Genomic DNA, 16,322 nt, shown 5'->3' on the forward strand with positions numbered 1-16,322 from the left:
TACACCGGCGGTGCTGCCATTCTTGGTTTTAAAGTGAACTTTATACCTAACCCTAAGTCATCGTGACTAGGGCTTTACGTCAGTTCAAGTTTTTCTTTTTCATTGGTATAATGAAATATTATAAATGCGAAGAGCTCTAGATATTGGGTCGTAAAAGAAAAAACTGTTTCCGTTGCAGTTTGCTTTTTTTCTTTCCTGTCTCTTATTTCAGTTTTTTTCTTTTCTTTTACAAAAAAAAATCTCTTTTAAAGAAAACACGTCTTCTGCATTGATGCAATATGGAAACTTCAGTAGATTCCGTATTCACATATTTTGACTTTTAGCAACTTCTTTTTGCAACAAGTTCTGCATTTTACAACAGCAAAGGTGACCGTGACATGGTTTAGTCAAGCTTGTTCAGTTTTTTGAGTGTCTCAAAAATTATTATCCACTTTATGAGAAAAAAATGCGAGCCTTTACTCCATCTTTATAATCTTTTTTCTATAGAACGAGCACATATTAATAAATATAATTATGATATCAGATTTCGCGATCATTTTCATTTCCATTGATGAAAACACTTAAAACTCAATCTTTCCATGATTTATTAACTCTTAAATCATAATAATAATTTGAATAAAATATAGACTATTCTATTATGTATAACCTTATTAGTGTTTAATTAATTGAAGCCATTTTATAATGATAGATGGATATTCATCTACAAGTAGTATATCAAGTGTTACCCAGTGATATCTATGTCAACCATGTTTTTCTTAAAGTGGTACAAAAAGTTGATGACACCTTTTAAGAAAAAAGAGCGCTCTGATTCGTACTTTTACCGGAATGATTTAATTCTTGTCCATTTGGTACTTTTTTTCACTTTACCTAAAATCTTTGTATGCTGGGAAAATATATTGTCTGCTTGAATCCAATTTTCACATCAACTTGGTTCCCCGTCAAGACGCCGAGGTACCAAGCTTTATTCAGCTTATATATTTTGTCGTTCTCACCACAGTAAGGCTTAAAGCGCACTAAGCAGATATTTTGTGGTCATAGGAACAGTGTAATGTATAACGTTGGTCTCTTTAATAGCGCTTACCTTAAAGTAACGGCCTCAAAATAATGAAAACATGAAAACGAAAATTATTTTTGTGCAAACAATCAAACTTAATCAAGTCGTCTGATGGCATCAAAACAAATAACAAGTTCACAATTGTATGGATAAACCAACGTGACCATGCATGATTTTCGTTTGTAAACGAGAAACAAAAACAACTCTTCATCTGTTTGCAAAGCAAGGAGATAGATAAATAACTGGTCACATATTTAATCACATGCATTTGGGTAAGGGAAACGGTAGCACATAACTTGTACAAACTTGAAAAAGAATGAAACAATATTAAAGGGTTTTCTAAAATCCTTCCTAATTCCGACAATATCTTGCTTGATGTATGTAAACAAATGTTTTAGTGTTCTTTATTTACTTGAGACGGTAAAGTGTGCGTGTGTTGTAAATTGTCGACATTCCCACTCATCGTCTACCTGTTGCTTAAAATCTCGAGTGCTTCATTATGACACCGCAATAATACCCAGGTGTACACCGATTTTAAATTTCTCCTTCTTCGTGGCTACTTTTGAAAATCTGCGTTAGTTTAGTCACATGCAATCTAATCCCTTCAATGTAAAATAATACATAACAAACATTTCTGTAGATGAACTTCATGTTCTTTATTATGAAGTTTTTTAATGGAATGTCCTCATTTAATTTCGGACATATTCATCGATTCTTTTGTTTGTATTTATCTAATGCAGGATTTCTATTTACTTACTTTACAATGATACTTGTATTATATATCAGCATAAAACTGTGATCATTTAGGCAATAAAAACTGCAATTACATAAGAAAAAAAATCTGAAGCGCACAGTATATCATGTGAAGTGAACTACCTGGTTTGAAAATATTTCAACATCGAGGTGCAAATAATCTTCAAATGTTGACACAGTACACATACACACTGTGTTATATATCATGCTGAAATCCTACTCCATATAAACAAACTTTGGCGTTCTTACTTTAGACATTTTACAACTTGAAATACTTCTTTAAGTGTTCGTTCATGTGTACTCGGTCTGATTACATGTTGATTTTGGTATACGTCAAGGAGCAGAACTTTCATGGCCTCTTTTTTAATCTCTCAGATTGTCATAATTTCCCTTGTGGCTGAGGAATTGAGGCATCAGAATTGCAGCCATCGTTTAGCCCCACTGCGTGATCGTAAGAGGCGACTAAATGGGTCCGAATTACTGTCTTAGCTCCAGCGGGTGAGATGGTTTTGAACGTAGAGTGGACTTAAATTTGAACACTCAAAGTTAGCTAAAATCACCATTCCTGTTTTGACGCCATATTACCCACACTGTGTTAGTGTGCCGTAAAACCAAATCAAACAGCCACTTAAATATGTTGAACAAATGGACCCATGTCTCTGGTTATTTAAAACTTCCAACAAACGTATTTCTGTTAAATCCCAGAAGCCAGAGTAAATGAACGGTGTGTGACGTAGTTCTTGGTATAAAGTCCGCATATGAAAAAGAGGCTTATAATAAATTTAAACCTTTTATGTGATATGCCTATCAAGCTCGAATTTTGAAGAACAAAGACTCTGTGTTTCAATTTTAATTTCATATTTGTGTCTGAAATACGGAACTCAGTGGGGTCATTTAGGGACGATGGTGAGGTCCTCCTCTACGATTTAGATTGGGAAGTCGCTGCAGATGTATTTAAAACCTTGATAAATGTACGAAGATTCAAATCGTAAAGAATTAATGGTGAACATTAAGTAATTATTTTTTTACTAATTTGGTGAATGTTATTATGTTTTTTATACTATTTTATATGTTCTATCTGTAACTACTTTAAGATGTTCTATCATAAATCATCGCTGCGTTTGCAGTCTACAATCTTTTTGATATTAAATTGACAGTTAAAATTCCATTTATGTTCACCCGCGGATGCATTTAAGCAGTAAATCTGACAAATTTGTAATTGAGCTCTTTTTAAGGCATATTAACACGTAAGTAAAATAAGCATTCAATACCCATGGTGTGGAAAACGATTTTCGGATCATAGAGTAACTGCGGTGTAAAAAATAAAAAAAACACGAGAAATTGTATCTTTTCTATATATAAGTGTGTTCAAGTCATTAAACATATTGCAAATTCATGAGGGTTTTTGCACATACTTTTATTTTACATCCCGAAATACTAGTAAATTAAATTGCTCTCGATTAATTAAATATGTCCGTCATCTTTCTTTAACACAATTTATAAGTCATTCTTGTTTTTTTTTCTTCTTTAACATCATCACGATCATGCGCAATATAGCTTGGTTAGTATATTTAGTATATCAAATAAATGAGAATGTACGAGTATTTATTTGGGAACGGAACTGTTTTGCAAGTCATGTAGTCACGCCATTCACTCTCTCCCCTCCAATGTATGCATGTATTCTAGGCTTCATAAGGGTCCATCCGCCCTTTCAGGCACTAAGAGTACCGACCCCGGACATGTCACCATATCCATGTCCTTAAAAGTTATTATCTACCCAATGGTGACCTATAAATTTTGAATTCAGTATTTCACTGAATGATACTAAATATGTTAGCCAGTAGATTTTTGTGATGGTACTATTTTGATGCACAGGAGGCTAACAAGACCCTTATATGCATCATGAAGAAGATGATGTTGCTGCCAAAATAAATGATCATATCTTTGCTGCCAAAATAAATGATCATATCTTTTGGACGAGCTACTCAATAAATAGATAGTGATTATATAATAGATATACCTCATGCTTTTAGCTGCACAGTGACCGGATATGTTTTATACAGAATTATTAAGCTGGTCTAGAGAAAGAGCACCGTTGTGTCAAAAACTTAAACAATATGAAAGTGAATGGAGAGAGCTTTATGTTAAATTATTATCATTATTTAATTTTCGGTGTAAAATTAAAATGTCTTCGTCTGGACCAGTGAACACAGGCTGGTTTTAATATGACAGGAAACGCTGCATGTTTAAATTTAGTTATAAAGGCTTGTCAGTTGTCATTTATTACTGTGTTATGTACATTTTATTCACAGCTTTAAAACTTTATGTGAGCATTATGACCCAGTGACCCATTCTAGACACATGAAAATTTTAATGTGTTAAATAAATGTATATAATAGCCTTCGATCTGAAGGTAACACTGTTCTAAAAATAGATTTTACCTTATCACCACTACATCACCTGTACTGACTTTCGGACAAGGGATTAGGGAGTTCACACTACACATAATGTTAATCAGCGTATATTTACTTTGTTTACATGCAATATTTTAAGAAATTGTAGAACGCAAACAAGTTGGAAATGGAATTTAGTGTGAAAAGAAAAGGGACAACTACACACTGTACTTTTGAAAAGTTAAATTTAAACATATGTCACAATCTGCTCTGGCCTCTATATTTGTCAATAAAACGGTTTTTGTCATTCAGGCAGAAAAAAAGTTTGACTCTTTTGATTGATGAGGCGAAGTTTACAAAATGCACCAGTAATTCTAAATTGGCGATGATTTAAAAAAAAACAAATATTTTGTGTGAGACATAAAATAAAAAAACAAATGTATCTTATTGTCTATACGTTAACAGTGTATGTTAAATCACGGACCTCAATTGTCAATTCAGTTTAAATATACATGCAAGCATGCATGTACGTATACATTATTTCTGATACAGTAACTTCTGGAATCGGCATTTTTTATTAGGAAAAATAGGAAAAACGCATAGTTTTGCGTATTCTAAAATTATTAAAGAATTAATTTAAGATATTATAGTAATTAATATAATACTCGTAGCACTTTGGTGGATAGATTCATGACTTCTCCAATCTGCGTATTTTACATATAAACAAAATTTTGTACGGTATATCTGGGACAGAAAGATACTTTTTCATTTTTAGTCCCAATTTCTTAAAATCATACCATATCATATCACCATTTCTAATTTTGATAAACAGTGAAACAAAAACAAATTGCCAAGCGCCGGCATTTTTCTCAAATTGACATGCAGGGAAAGTATTGCCCCGAAAGTTATTTCTTTTTCACCATATCATCTTTTTTTTCCTGATGGTTTTAAACCATCTCAATCATGCTTTACGCAAGTTTAACCCCAGGAACATCATTTCCATTGAGAGAAATGTGAATAAAAGTATTCGTAACCATTACATGTTGTATAATCTACATGTAGATTAACCAGTTTCCTTGTCCGAAAGTTATCGATATGTTGCTATTTTTAGAACAGGTCTCTTATCAGTGACGTATACGATGCTCATCTCAAATCGTTCCCTATTCTTGAACTCGGTCATTAAAGTTTAAAAATAGGGATAAGTACAATGTACCTATTTTTTAATTGGTTTTTGAGGCCTAGTACAGAGGGGGGGGGGGACCAGCATTTATGTCTTCACAGATGGCTATTTGTGCTTTATTTCTGATACAATCGAGCACCAGAGTAGAACATCCGGCCTCTCGTAGCTCGACTTGAGAGCTTTCTGACTTGAAAGAATGTAGAGTCCTTTTCGGGTATCGAACCAAACAGTTTTCAATTTTTATCAACGAATTTAACAATTTTAATGGGACCAAATACACCTCTAAACAAAAATATAATGAATATTCTTTGTGGTTCAATACATATTATCAGAATTACACATCCCGTTCTCTTAACCATCGTCTTGAAATAAGAATTTTCTATATGGATAAACCTTTCCACGATCCCGTACCTAGTTTGCAAGGTAGAAACAAGATCTTCAGTCGGAAAAAAAGATCATTCAATCATTTATTTTCAGCTTTTCTTTCATATTTTCGGAAATAGAAATGAAGTGTTTCTTTTTTCATTTTCTGTGCCAACTCTTTCGATCGATGCGTTTTTATCAGATCTCCTGTTTTTATTGAACATTTAATCACAAGGTGTCAAGTGAGATATATGTTTAATGCCGGTGGCACGCCGACATTGATATCGATAAAGGTTGTGTTTTTGAAATATCTGTCAAAAAGGCTCACTTTATCATGACATCACTTTAATCAGATTCCTAGTTTTTATTTTTTTCTTTCTACAGTCATGGCTGTTCTTATCTCATGTGTTTTGGTTTCACAAAAATAAAAATAAGGTGGTCTGTAGATTTGTGATGCTATTGAAAGTGTTGATATTCAGCACTGCTTATCGATACAAAATGATCACACTTGGTGGAAGAACATTATCAGGGAAGTTTTCACAATTCTTTGTCAATTGTTCGTCAAGTTTTGACTTTATATGACGAGGTTTTTCAACGACCTTCGGACGTAAAAATCAATTTAACGAAATCTAATTGATAAAATACTATGAAAATATGGCCCATATTGGATAAAATCAGATATTAAAATGCCTTAAATATGTTCAATAGGACAACGATGGCACGCAGTGCATGGATTACAGACGGCTTTTACATTTTTTCAATAACGTTAAAAACATTGTTTGCGTTATCAAGTTTAGAAGTCTTGATTTTTAATTTCTTTGTACAAAATTCACATTGTTAATACTTGTGAAGGACAAACAGTTGGTTGTTAAACATAGAAATGAAATGTACATCTTGAAAATAAATTCATTGAAATTAGGTCTGAAAATTTGATTTTATCTGAGTATACGCTCGTGCGTATGCATCGATCTTCAAGTGTATCTTATCTATAAGGAGATACACTTGAATTGAAAAAAATAATCGAAAACTTACAGCTTACATAATTCAAGAATGGATTGTTATTTAAAAAAAAATCAAGATTTTACACTTCCTGACGCATTTGTAAAATTTACATAAATATATAAGTATTAATGAAAATAACATGAAATCGAGTTCTGGGTATGTAAACCAACAGAAAAGTAGAGCTTTATTCCAATTCACACGATTGTAAACAGGGGGAAGCAGTTAGCAGCTTATGTGAATGTCAATGCAATGGCTTAAAAAGGAATCCAGAAAAGATGGAGTTCATTTCGATAATTTATTTTCTTTTCACCAAATTCTACAACATCATCATAATAATTCTTATGCATTTCTTGAGAGATACTTCCATTATCTTATTCTTCTGCCAATTAAATCATATACAATGATAAATTCCTTTTGCTTAAAATATGTGTATTCTTTTGAAAAAATGAGAAATAATTTCATAATTGTGCTAGATATTTCATCCATTATAATAAGAAAGGAAATGAAAAAACAAAAAAAAATGAAAAAAAAAAAAAACAAAACGGAAAGTCATTTTGTCCGTTTTTTTAACTTGTCATATGAATAAAACATTTATCAACCGTATATTTTTCCATAGTGTATACTAATGCGGCCTAGTACAATACAGGAGAAGGTAAAATGATGTTCAGATTTCACATTTCCTTCTTAAAACACCGGAAAATGTTTGTCATAAGATGTCGAAAAAATGAATAAATTTCAAACCTCCTGACCTACTTACATCATGATGAAGGAGATACATGTAACAAAACACTTCTTTAAACAGAATGTTGCATGCACAAATGAAAAATCAGAACCGGTCGGTGTACCAATTACATGACGTGTTCTTTTTCCCTTCGTGTTAACCTAACGCACTTTCAACAAGGTCAAGGTTAACGAATATAATGTTTAATTATAAAATACGAATCTCAGCATCTTATTGGTTGATTCATAATCTATTTTACATTTTGATTGGTTATTATGATTGGTTCCATTTTGAGGCTTGCAACCGGTCTCAGATTTTCCTTTGTGATATGAGTAATACTTTCGTGAAATCTTGGCGAAACAAAAGGCGTATAATCTACATGCAGTTGATAAAGAAGATAACATCATTTAAGAGTTCGAACCTGTAAGAAAACACTAAGTTAAACAAATATACTCTTACTGCAGACGACGCTTCTTTAATTTTACCGCGTCATCAACGAGTATGTCAATTACAATAATTCTTTTCACATTAATAAATAAACTGTGTGAAACAAATTCTGTGTGATAGGTCTTAATTAATCATCACGAGACAACTTCCGCTAAACATATCATCTTCATGCACATAGAGACTAGCTGTACGTATGAACTCGAATTTCTATGTACGAAAGACCGGCGGGACATTTCAACTTCATGAAAATTCGAATTCATCTGCGCGAATTCACAATTTTAACTTCGCGAATTCACGTTTTCAGCATACGGAATTCACAAATTCCAGATATTATCTTCATGAATTCAACTTCATGAATTCACGTTTTAAATTTCATGAATTCAACTTTATTCATAAATTCATGTTTTAAAAATTTCACGAATTCAAGATTTCATCTTCACGAAGTTGAGTCCTGAATTCACAAAGTTGAAATCGTGAAATTAAAAACGAGAATGCATGAAGTTGAAATCGCTTCACCGCTGTTGATTTTAAGATATAAACGAGACTAAAACATTAAACCGTAAAAATGAATAAACGGTCCTTTATTTAGCACTGAAAAAATATTTTTGTACCCATTTCTTCCCGTCCAAAATATAGGACCTCTTACATTCTCAGCAATACCTGATCATTTTTGTATTCATAATTTATGGCCATTTAGGTTTGGAACAAAAGAGAGCAAATATTACATTCAAAAACTCTTGTACACTGTAAGTATAATTAGCCCGGTTCAGATTTCAATTTCCTATCTTCACACAGAACTGTGAAACATTTACATTGTCACCGTGAAATGTAAAAATGTAATATTTGCTTAACCAAACCGTAGTGTGGTCAACGGAATACCTATAACACTTTATATAGACCGACAAAGAATCAAACATTTCTGCTTAAAGTAAATATTAAACAGATTTTCACGAATGAAGTAAACGTATTGACAAAGTTAAATAAAAGTTTGGTAATAATACGTTTATAAATACAATATTTGTTTAAGAAAGAGCAAAGAAGAATATAATAAGTGTTTGTAATTGGACGCGAAAGCAGAATTTTCTCCGCATGAAAAGCCACTTGAAAATGGCAAAAAACATGAAAAGATTTGTTATTAAGTGCGATAATGAGATTGTAAATTGAGTTTATTCGTACAAATATTTACCTTATAAACATATGCTGTTTTGAAACATAGTATCATATAAAGAAATAGGACGAACTGTAGTACTAGATTATAGTCTGATTAAGGGAACAAATCTTTTGTTAAAGTCGTGAACATTCGGTGTATTTCGCTAATTTCTATGACTTATTCAAAAGAATAACACCGATATTGACCAGAACAATTTCGGCATAATTCGGCAATATCCGTTATCCGCCGCAAATATATCCAAGAGCACCATAGATCTTTGAAATTAAATGGTTTTATATCTAAATATTACATTCAGAATGAGACGGAGGTTGCCGAACTTATGGGGGCTATAAATAGATGATTTATCTTTGATACAACACGGAGTAAATGACCTTCATGTTTATTATGTAACAATGCAATGCATCCTTATTGATGTAAATGAGATAAATAATACAGTTCTGCTTCATTTTAACCTAGGTGCTGTTTTCCTTAAGATCACTAACTTATCTGGTTTGAGATAGTACAATGCTTATGTTTTTGTATTATAATTATATAACAAGGACAAAAAGTTATATTCATGTTATACAAAGACAAATGTATAAAAGTTACCCTCAGATGATTTATATGTCTGTTTTGATTAAATAAGTTTTATAACGTTTCGTTTACACCTCGTACATATTAGACTTGATAAACACTTCCTAGATCGTCTTTTTTAATCAATTTTATTTGTACATATTTTCTTAACGAAATGTTTAAAGACATCTAATAAAAATGAAAAACACCGTATTTACCAAAGTTAATACATGCATACTTTGGTAAAACAATCGAATGTTTGATACATTTAACTAAACTTATATCCGTATTTCAAAATTGATTGCTAAATTTGAATAAACTTTGAGATAAAAAGACAAGCTTATCTCTGAGAAAATCATCCGCAGATCTACATTTAAATCTTGTATCAATAAAATATCTTATCTATAATAATCGAAGCTGTCGAGGGGTCTTGTTCAGACAAGTGCGCATAGTCCGTGCAAACAAAGCGTCCGTCATACGGTAGTCTTGACAGGTTTCTTATTAAAATTAGAAACACTTATTACACGGCATGTTTGTACTATCGGTTCATGTTTAAACTCATGAATAATATATAATACTCATGTAGCTATGTATAAAGTTATGAATATTAAACTATATATATAGTCATGTAACTATCTTTACCTGTTATGAATTTATAAACCCACTCTCCGTTAAATATGTAATAAAAGCGACAAAAACAGAATATGGTAACATTTCTGAGTAAGGTCGCGAATTATGATGATTATTATTAAGCGTTCAAGCGAATTTAAAAATAACGATGACTTTGTGAGTAATACACGTATATTGTTAACAGTTAGAGGAAAAATGAGAACCTCGCGATTTATGACGAATATTTGTTAGCCTTAAAGTGAATTCAAAAATAACGACCCCTGTGTACGTAAAACAAGTATATTGGGAATGGCTGGAAGAAAAAAATCGCGAATTATGATGACTTTTTTTTTTGCATTTAAAAGAGAATTGACGATTCCCTTGTACATAATACAGGTAAATTGTGAATGATTATAAGAAAATATCTTTCTTAGAAGATTCGGCAGTGACCCTGACTACCAATAACTTTAAAGTGGTGAGGTGTTATCATTTTAAATCTTTCAAACATAAAAAAGAAAAAAAAAACATTCTCGGTATGTTATATGCATTGATATTTCCTTAATAAATTCTATTTTTGATTTGAATGAAGATGTCGCAATTAATATTGATGTAATGCGGTTTTGTTGCACCTTTAAGATGAGAATAAGGATTAGACCAACATCAAACACTTGTTTTAATATTCATTTATTAAGTGCTCTGTCGATGTTTTACAAGATTGGTCGTGAAACAAGATAAATTAAAAAACTATCTTCCACTTTAATACAATTTTCTTTTCGATTTCGCTATGAACATATTTCTAAATATGTGTACAAGCGTATTTGAGTTAAAACCACAGTAGCATAAATAGTTTAAACGTAATGTGTCCTAAAGGCTTCTATTACATTGGTAGAATGACAATGTATCTAAAACCATGTGATGTGTACATGTTTACGTGATCCCCATCTCAAACATAAGATCATCACCAATCCTTTATGCAATATTAGCCTATATCATGCACGGACAAACAGATGGACGGACAATTTTACATTTCTATGTATCAATGTTTCCTATACCACTAAAGAATTTCACAATATAAACTATTGAATATCCACTCCTTTATGCAATATTAACCTACATCATGCACGGACAAACAGATGGACGGACAATTTTACATTTCTATGTATCAATGTTTCCTATACCACTAAAGAATTTCACAATATAAACTATTGAATATCCACTCCTTTATGCAATATTAACCTACATCATGCACGGACAAACAGATGGACGGACAATTTTACATTTCTATGTATCAATGTTTCCTATACCACTAAAGAATTTCACAATATAAACTATTGAATATCCACTCCTTTATGCAATATTAACCTACATCATGCACGGACAAACACATGGACAGACAGTGTCACATTTTTATGTATCAGTGTTTCCTATACCACTTAAGAATTTCACAATAAAAGCATTCCATATGCAACAGAAACTGAAATTGCGACATCAACATGCAATGACATTTCTTCGATTCTAGCAACCAAACGTACCATGTTAAAACCAGCGCTCCCTACAAAAGTATGCCATGTATTGGATGGGCTCTGATCAAAGTCATTGGGCTTAAGAATAGTTGGTACCTAGATACTAAACAAATTAGAGTGACCATGTAACAGTAGCACAGTTATATGCCAGACACATCATAGGGGTGTTTACAGTAAACTTCACAAATTATTTATCATTTTAGTGATTATCCTGTCCGTGCTCTGCCTTGTGCCCTGTCCTGTTTATGTTTGGTGTCCGCCTGGGCACCTTGTCGCTGGTTCTTGTTGCTGGGTCGTGTGGGGGTTGCGTTCATTGGACGCCGCCTTTCCTTGTTGATCTTGTTTATCATATTTCAAACGTTAATGCCATGGGAAATCCTAAGACTAATATTTTAATCGTTTAATTTACCATACTAAAATATTATTAAGACATGTTACAATGAAACTCACGTGAAATGGTACCGTTTCATTTTAAGAAAATATATGACGTATAAGAAACGTTAAATATATATTTACTTAGAAGGGGAGGCAAAGGGATGATTAATCTTTTTAACATGAGACTTTTTGTGGGACTTTTTTGTATTAAGGAATTGCAGACAATTTACGCACTTTAAACTCACATTCAAGGGTCTAGTAATGAAAAATACATGCGGTTTAGTTAAGACATAACAATTACATGAACCTTTTCAAGCAGTTGCATAATGCCATTAAAAATCTTAATTATTATAATTATATGTAAATTTTATGTAAAGTATGCAAATTCTTGATGACAGTGATGTTTGAGAAATAATTGTTTTCTAGTGCAAATTAAAATTTTTACATAATTGCATTTTTACGCCTTGTCTTATTTAACCTAGAAAAAAAAACGAGCTGTCTATTTCTGTTGATTTAAGATGCAGTTCTCGGATATGTACATGTCCTCGGATAAGTTCTCGGTTACTCGCCTCTTTAACCACCCATCAATACAATTTTAATAATTTTAACAGTGAATTTTGTACCCGGTATTTCACTGACCTTTTATATATCTCATCAAATGAACACCATTTTCAGTGAGTGCATGTGTCGCCCAAAACAGTAATTCTTTTATTACTTACGTCATCATTTCACCAGTAGTTTTCTGTTTACTGTATATGAACTGGTATTTTAATGCTAAATTTGTCATAAATTGATATAACGTATCATTTATGAAATAGTTATTACGTATGGTCAAATATGGGCAGTGATTTGACACCACAAAGGTTTTTGTACAATATCTTTCTGTTGACAGTTTTGTAACAAATGCCTCTTATTATAAAATGAAAAGATCTATCATCAATAAATGGACTCCCGAATCAAAAATGCTACACTTGTATACCATACACATGGCCAAGAGGTCTGGACACATTGAATGTTCAGACCGATACGCAACTGTATTGCTTGAATAGGCCTTCCATAATTTTCTGCTTTCTCAGAAAATGGAAAAGAGATATGATTTTTATGAGTTGTATATTTGTCATAATTAAATGCATTCGTTTGTTTTTTTCAGAATGGAGTTGGTATGGCATGGGGAGTTTGATAGACTGTTTTCCCAGTATTTCCCACACATGTGGTGCCTTGTACCGACCTTCTACCCGCCCGGTGACAGCTGGAGAACCTTCAAAGATAGCGCCAAAGTTCGATTCTCTTGCCAGGTAGGCACTTACCATTCATAAATAATTCAGGAGACTTTTCGGGGGCCTTCGCCATTTTAAAAGATATCCTTTTATAAAACAGAGCCTTAAATCTATCTACATGATGGGTAATTAAAATAGAGGAATATCCTGTCTGCATATTTGTTTTAATTTATAACTTATCAATTTGGCTGCGGATTATCAAGTCATTGTGCAAGACAAAAGTTAATTGCTTACTATGTGACGACACTTGCTAGAACTAGAACCGTGTCCTATGTCCATAGGACAACGAGCCTCGACATTCCATTGTTCTGGAGGCCACGAACGGACAGTGTGACAGCAATAAATTCGGGCAGCTTGACAGCGGTACGGATGGACAGGGGCTTTTCTATATCCCCTATTCAAAATTGGGGCATAACCTCCATTCATTAACAAGGGCTTCATGCTATTGTTTTGATTTTTATTTAAACTGACCAGATTATAATCCACTCTTACATGCTTAAAGAGATGTTTAATTCTTTTAAATAACTCATTCAGCACAACTTCAAGTCTCTTTATTTCCTATTGTATGTTCTACTTAAACGCAAAAGTGGGGAGAATATTCTGATATTTTAAACAAACTTTTGAATGAAAACTTCTCATATCTAATAACAGAACCTTAACATGGGAAAATAATACACTTGCAGAAACTATATAAGTGCTTTAAATTCAAAAGACAAAAATAACTCCATAAAATCAGACATATATTTAAATGTAACTTCACTTTATCTTTCTATTTCAAAATACCACTTGACATAAGGAGCCTATAATTTACGATAGGTATATATAAACTGCAAGTTTTTATAGAAAACAAACATCATGGCCAAACAAGCATGTTTGTATATATGAACTAGTCATAATTTAAGCTTTTCGTTTGGCTATCGCCTACTTTAAATTGTTCTAACCGAAATATGTACCCATTTTTCAAATGTAAGGGGACAAACTCTTGAAATATTTTCGTGATAAAAGCTAAGGAGTTTTGTCTGGGTTGGTTTGTCAATACATTATAGAATATAGCAATTGGTACATCTATCATTCCCTTTAAGTTTTATTGATGTTAGCTACAACATTTGATGATATGGGTTAAAAAAAACCCAAACTAATTGTTGTTAATATGTATTGCTTAATTACTTTTCAGTATTACTAATACATGTTTGTTTTAAACATCATACCTGCTTACCTCATTTTGACGAAAGTATCTTTCTGACACTTAATAGCATTTATTCTATATAGGATTGCGGTCATGGATGGACATCAATGAAAGGCCGTGTGATCTTTTGGTTCGAGCTAAACTACGCTACCAACGCCGGCTGTGTCATGTTCAAGCTGTACGGACAACAATGCCAGAAATGCAAGACCGGAAAGTTCGAGCACGCAATGTGGTACCCGGAAGAAGTTGTCAAGGTAAAGAAATTATTTTATTATGATTTCATTAATATTGTCAATAAACTCTAAAAGAAAACAAACAATTCTTTCTTACATACATGTTGCTTAACTCAAATTAAGATATTATCTTTAAGCACCTATCAATATATACATGTAGAATAACGTAGAATCATGAGTGTCATACAACTACCTAGCTAACTGATGTTTATATCAATATCATCACTCATTGTTTAAATATAGATTTTTAAAAATATATCTTATCAATTTTCCAGGTCATCGGCAACGTTTATAACAGAGTTGGTCAGATCTACTATGGATTTGTAAGACCACCTCTAAGAATAGACAGACGTGTTGGAAAACCGAGAAATCAACATAATTCCGAGCTTTGCCAGGCATGCAAAGAAGGACTATGCAAAGAGGAGTGGTCTTTCACGTGACGTCATCGTGATGTCATAGAGCATGAAATCAAATAGAGCCAATCGCCGCAGTTTAAACTCGCCTCGTGTGACATTTTACCATTTTTCTATGATGCAATGACCTGCGGGACGATGTTTATGACAATAAATGGCAAACGTTTATCAGTAAACGATTGTGAATATTACTTTTATGTGAAAGAACAAATTATACGTTTATTATTAATATATAACAAAAAATTGAACAAAAATGTTTCTAAAATTATTATTTTTTGTTTTATTATTATCTAGTTTATTTTGCATTTAACTTTTTTTTATTTTGTATGAAATGAGACCGTCTTTAAGACGGCATGTGAAATTCTGTGAATGAATTGTTTAGCATAATTTTTGTTTGTAATTTGTTATGAACGATTGTTTAATGATTGTTGTAGCTTTAAAAGTTTTGGAGTGGGATATTGTTTTCATCAAAACGAACGTGCTAATTGCTCGAATCAATGTGTTTCAAATTCCATATTTTTATCCGTATTTTATCACATGTTTCAAGTATTTTAGTTGATACATTTTGCATTTCATATCATTCATGGTAGCGGTTGAAAAGTACATTATAATGTTTTGTTTGCATTGACATTTTTTTTAATAAACATAACACAATGTGATAATTTAATTACTAAAAAAGATGATGTTAAATCCTTATTTACTCAAACAAACCAAATCTAGAAAAAAATTAATAGAAACTAATACCTTACACTAAGAAGAATTTGGATAAACGACTTTATGGCTTTATTATAATTACCTATTATTTGAACTACACTTTAAAGTGTATAAAGCTATACATGTATATCTGCAGTGAAAATTTTTTTCCCTTATTTTAAACAATCATACTTCCAAAAAACTTGCATGAAAAAATATGGTACTAAATTTCCTTAAAAGATGTCGCATAAATAGATTCATTGCCTAATGGATAAAACTCTAAAATAGCAGAATAATATTTTGTTGTGGAACATTTTATTCTGTTTACATATAATATGCATAAATAACATACCCATAATTTGTTACATTTCTTTCGA

General features: G+C 32.1%; 1 protein-coding gene across 2 annotated transcripts in view; it reads left to right on the plus strand.

The window, feature by feature from the left end:
* Positions 1–15,889, plus strand: part of LOC132726567 (uncharacterized) — a 42,199-nt gene extending 26,310 nt beyond the window's left edge. For both annotated transcript variants that reach the window (XM_060711900.1, XM_060711901.1), the window contains exons 2-4: positions 13,294–13,438; positions 14,690–14,860; positions 15,115–15,889. In XM_060711900.1, coding sequence (XP_060567883.1) covers positions 13,294–13,438; positions 14,690–14,860; positions 15,115–15,279 — 481 coding nt within the window. In that variant the 3' untranslated portion in view covers positions 15,280–15,889. The remainder of the gene's footprint in view (positions 1–13,293; positions 13,439–14,689; positions 14,861–15,114) is intronic.
* The last annotated feature ends 433 nt before the right edge of the window (positions 15,890–16,322 follow it).

This window comes from Ruditapes philippinarum, unplaced genomic scaffold (genome assembly GCF_026571515.1).
Source record: "Ruditapes philippinarum isolate M1 unplaced genomic scaffold, ASM2657151v2 ctg955_1_1_1_1, whole genome shotgun sequence".
Classification (NCBI taxonomy): Eukaryota; Metazoa; Mollusca; class Bivalvia; order Venerida; family Veneridae; genus Ruditapes; species Ruditapes philippinarum.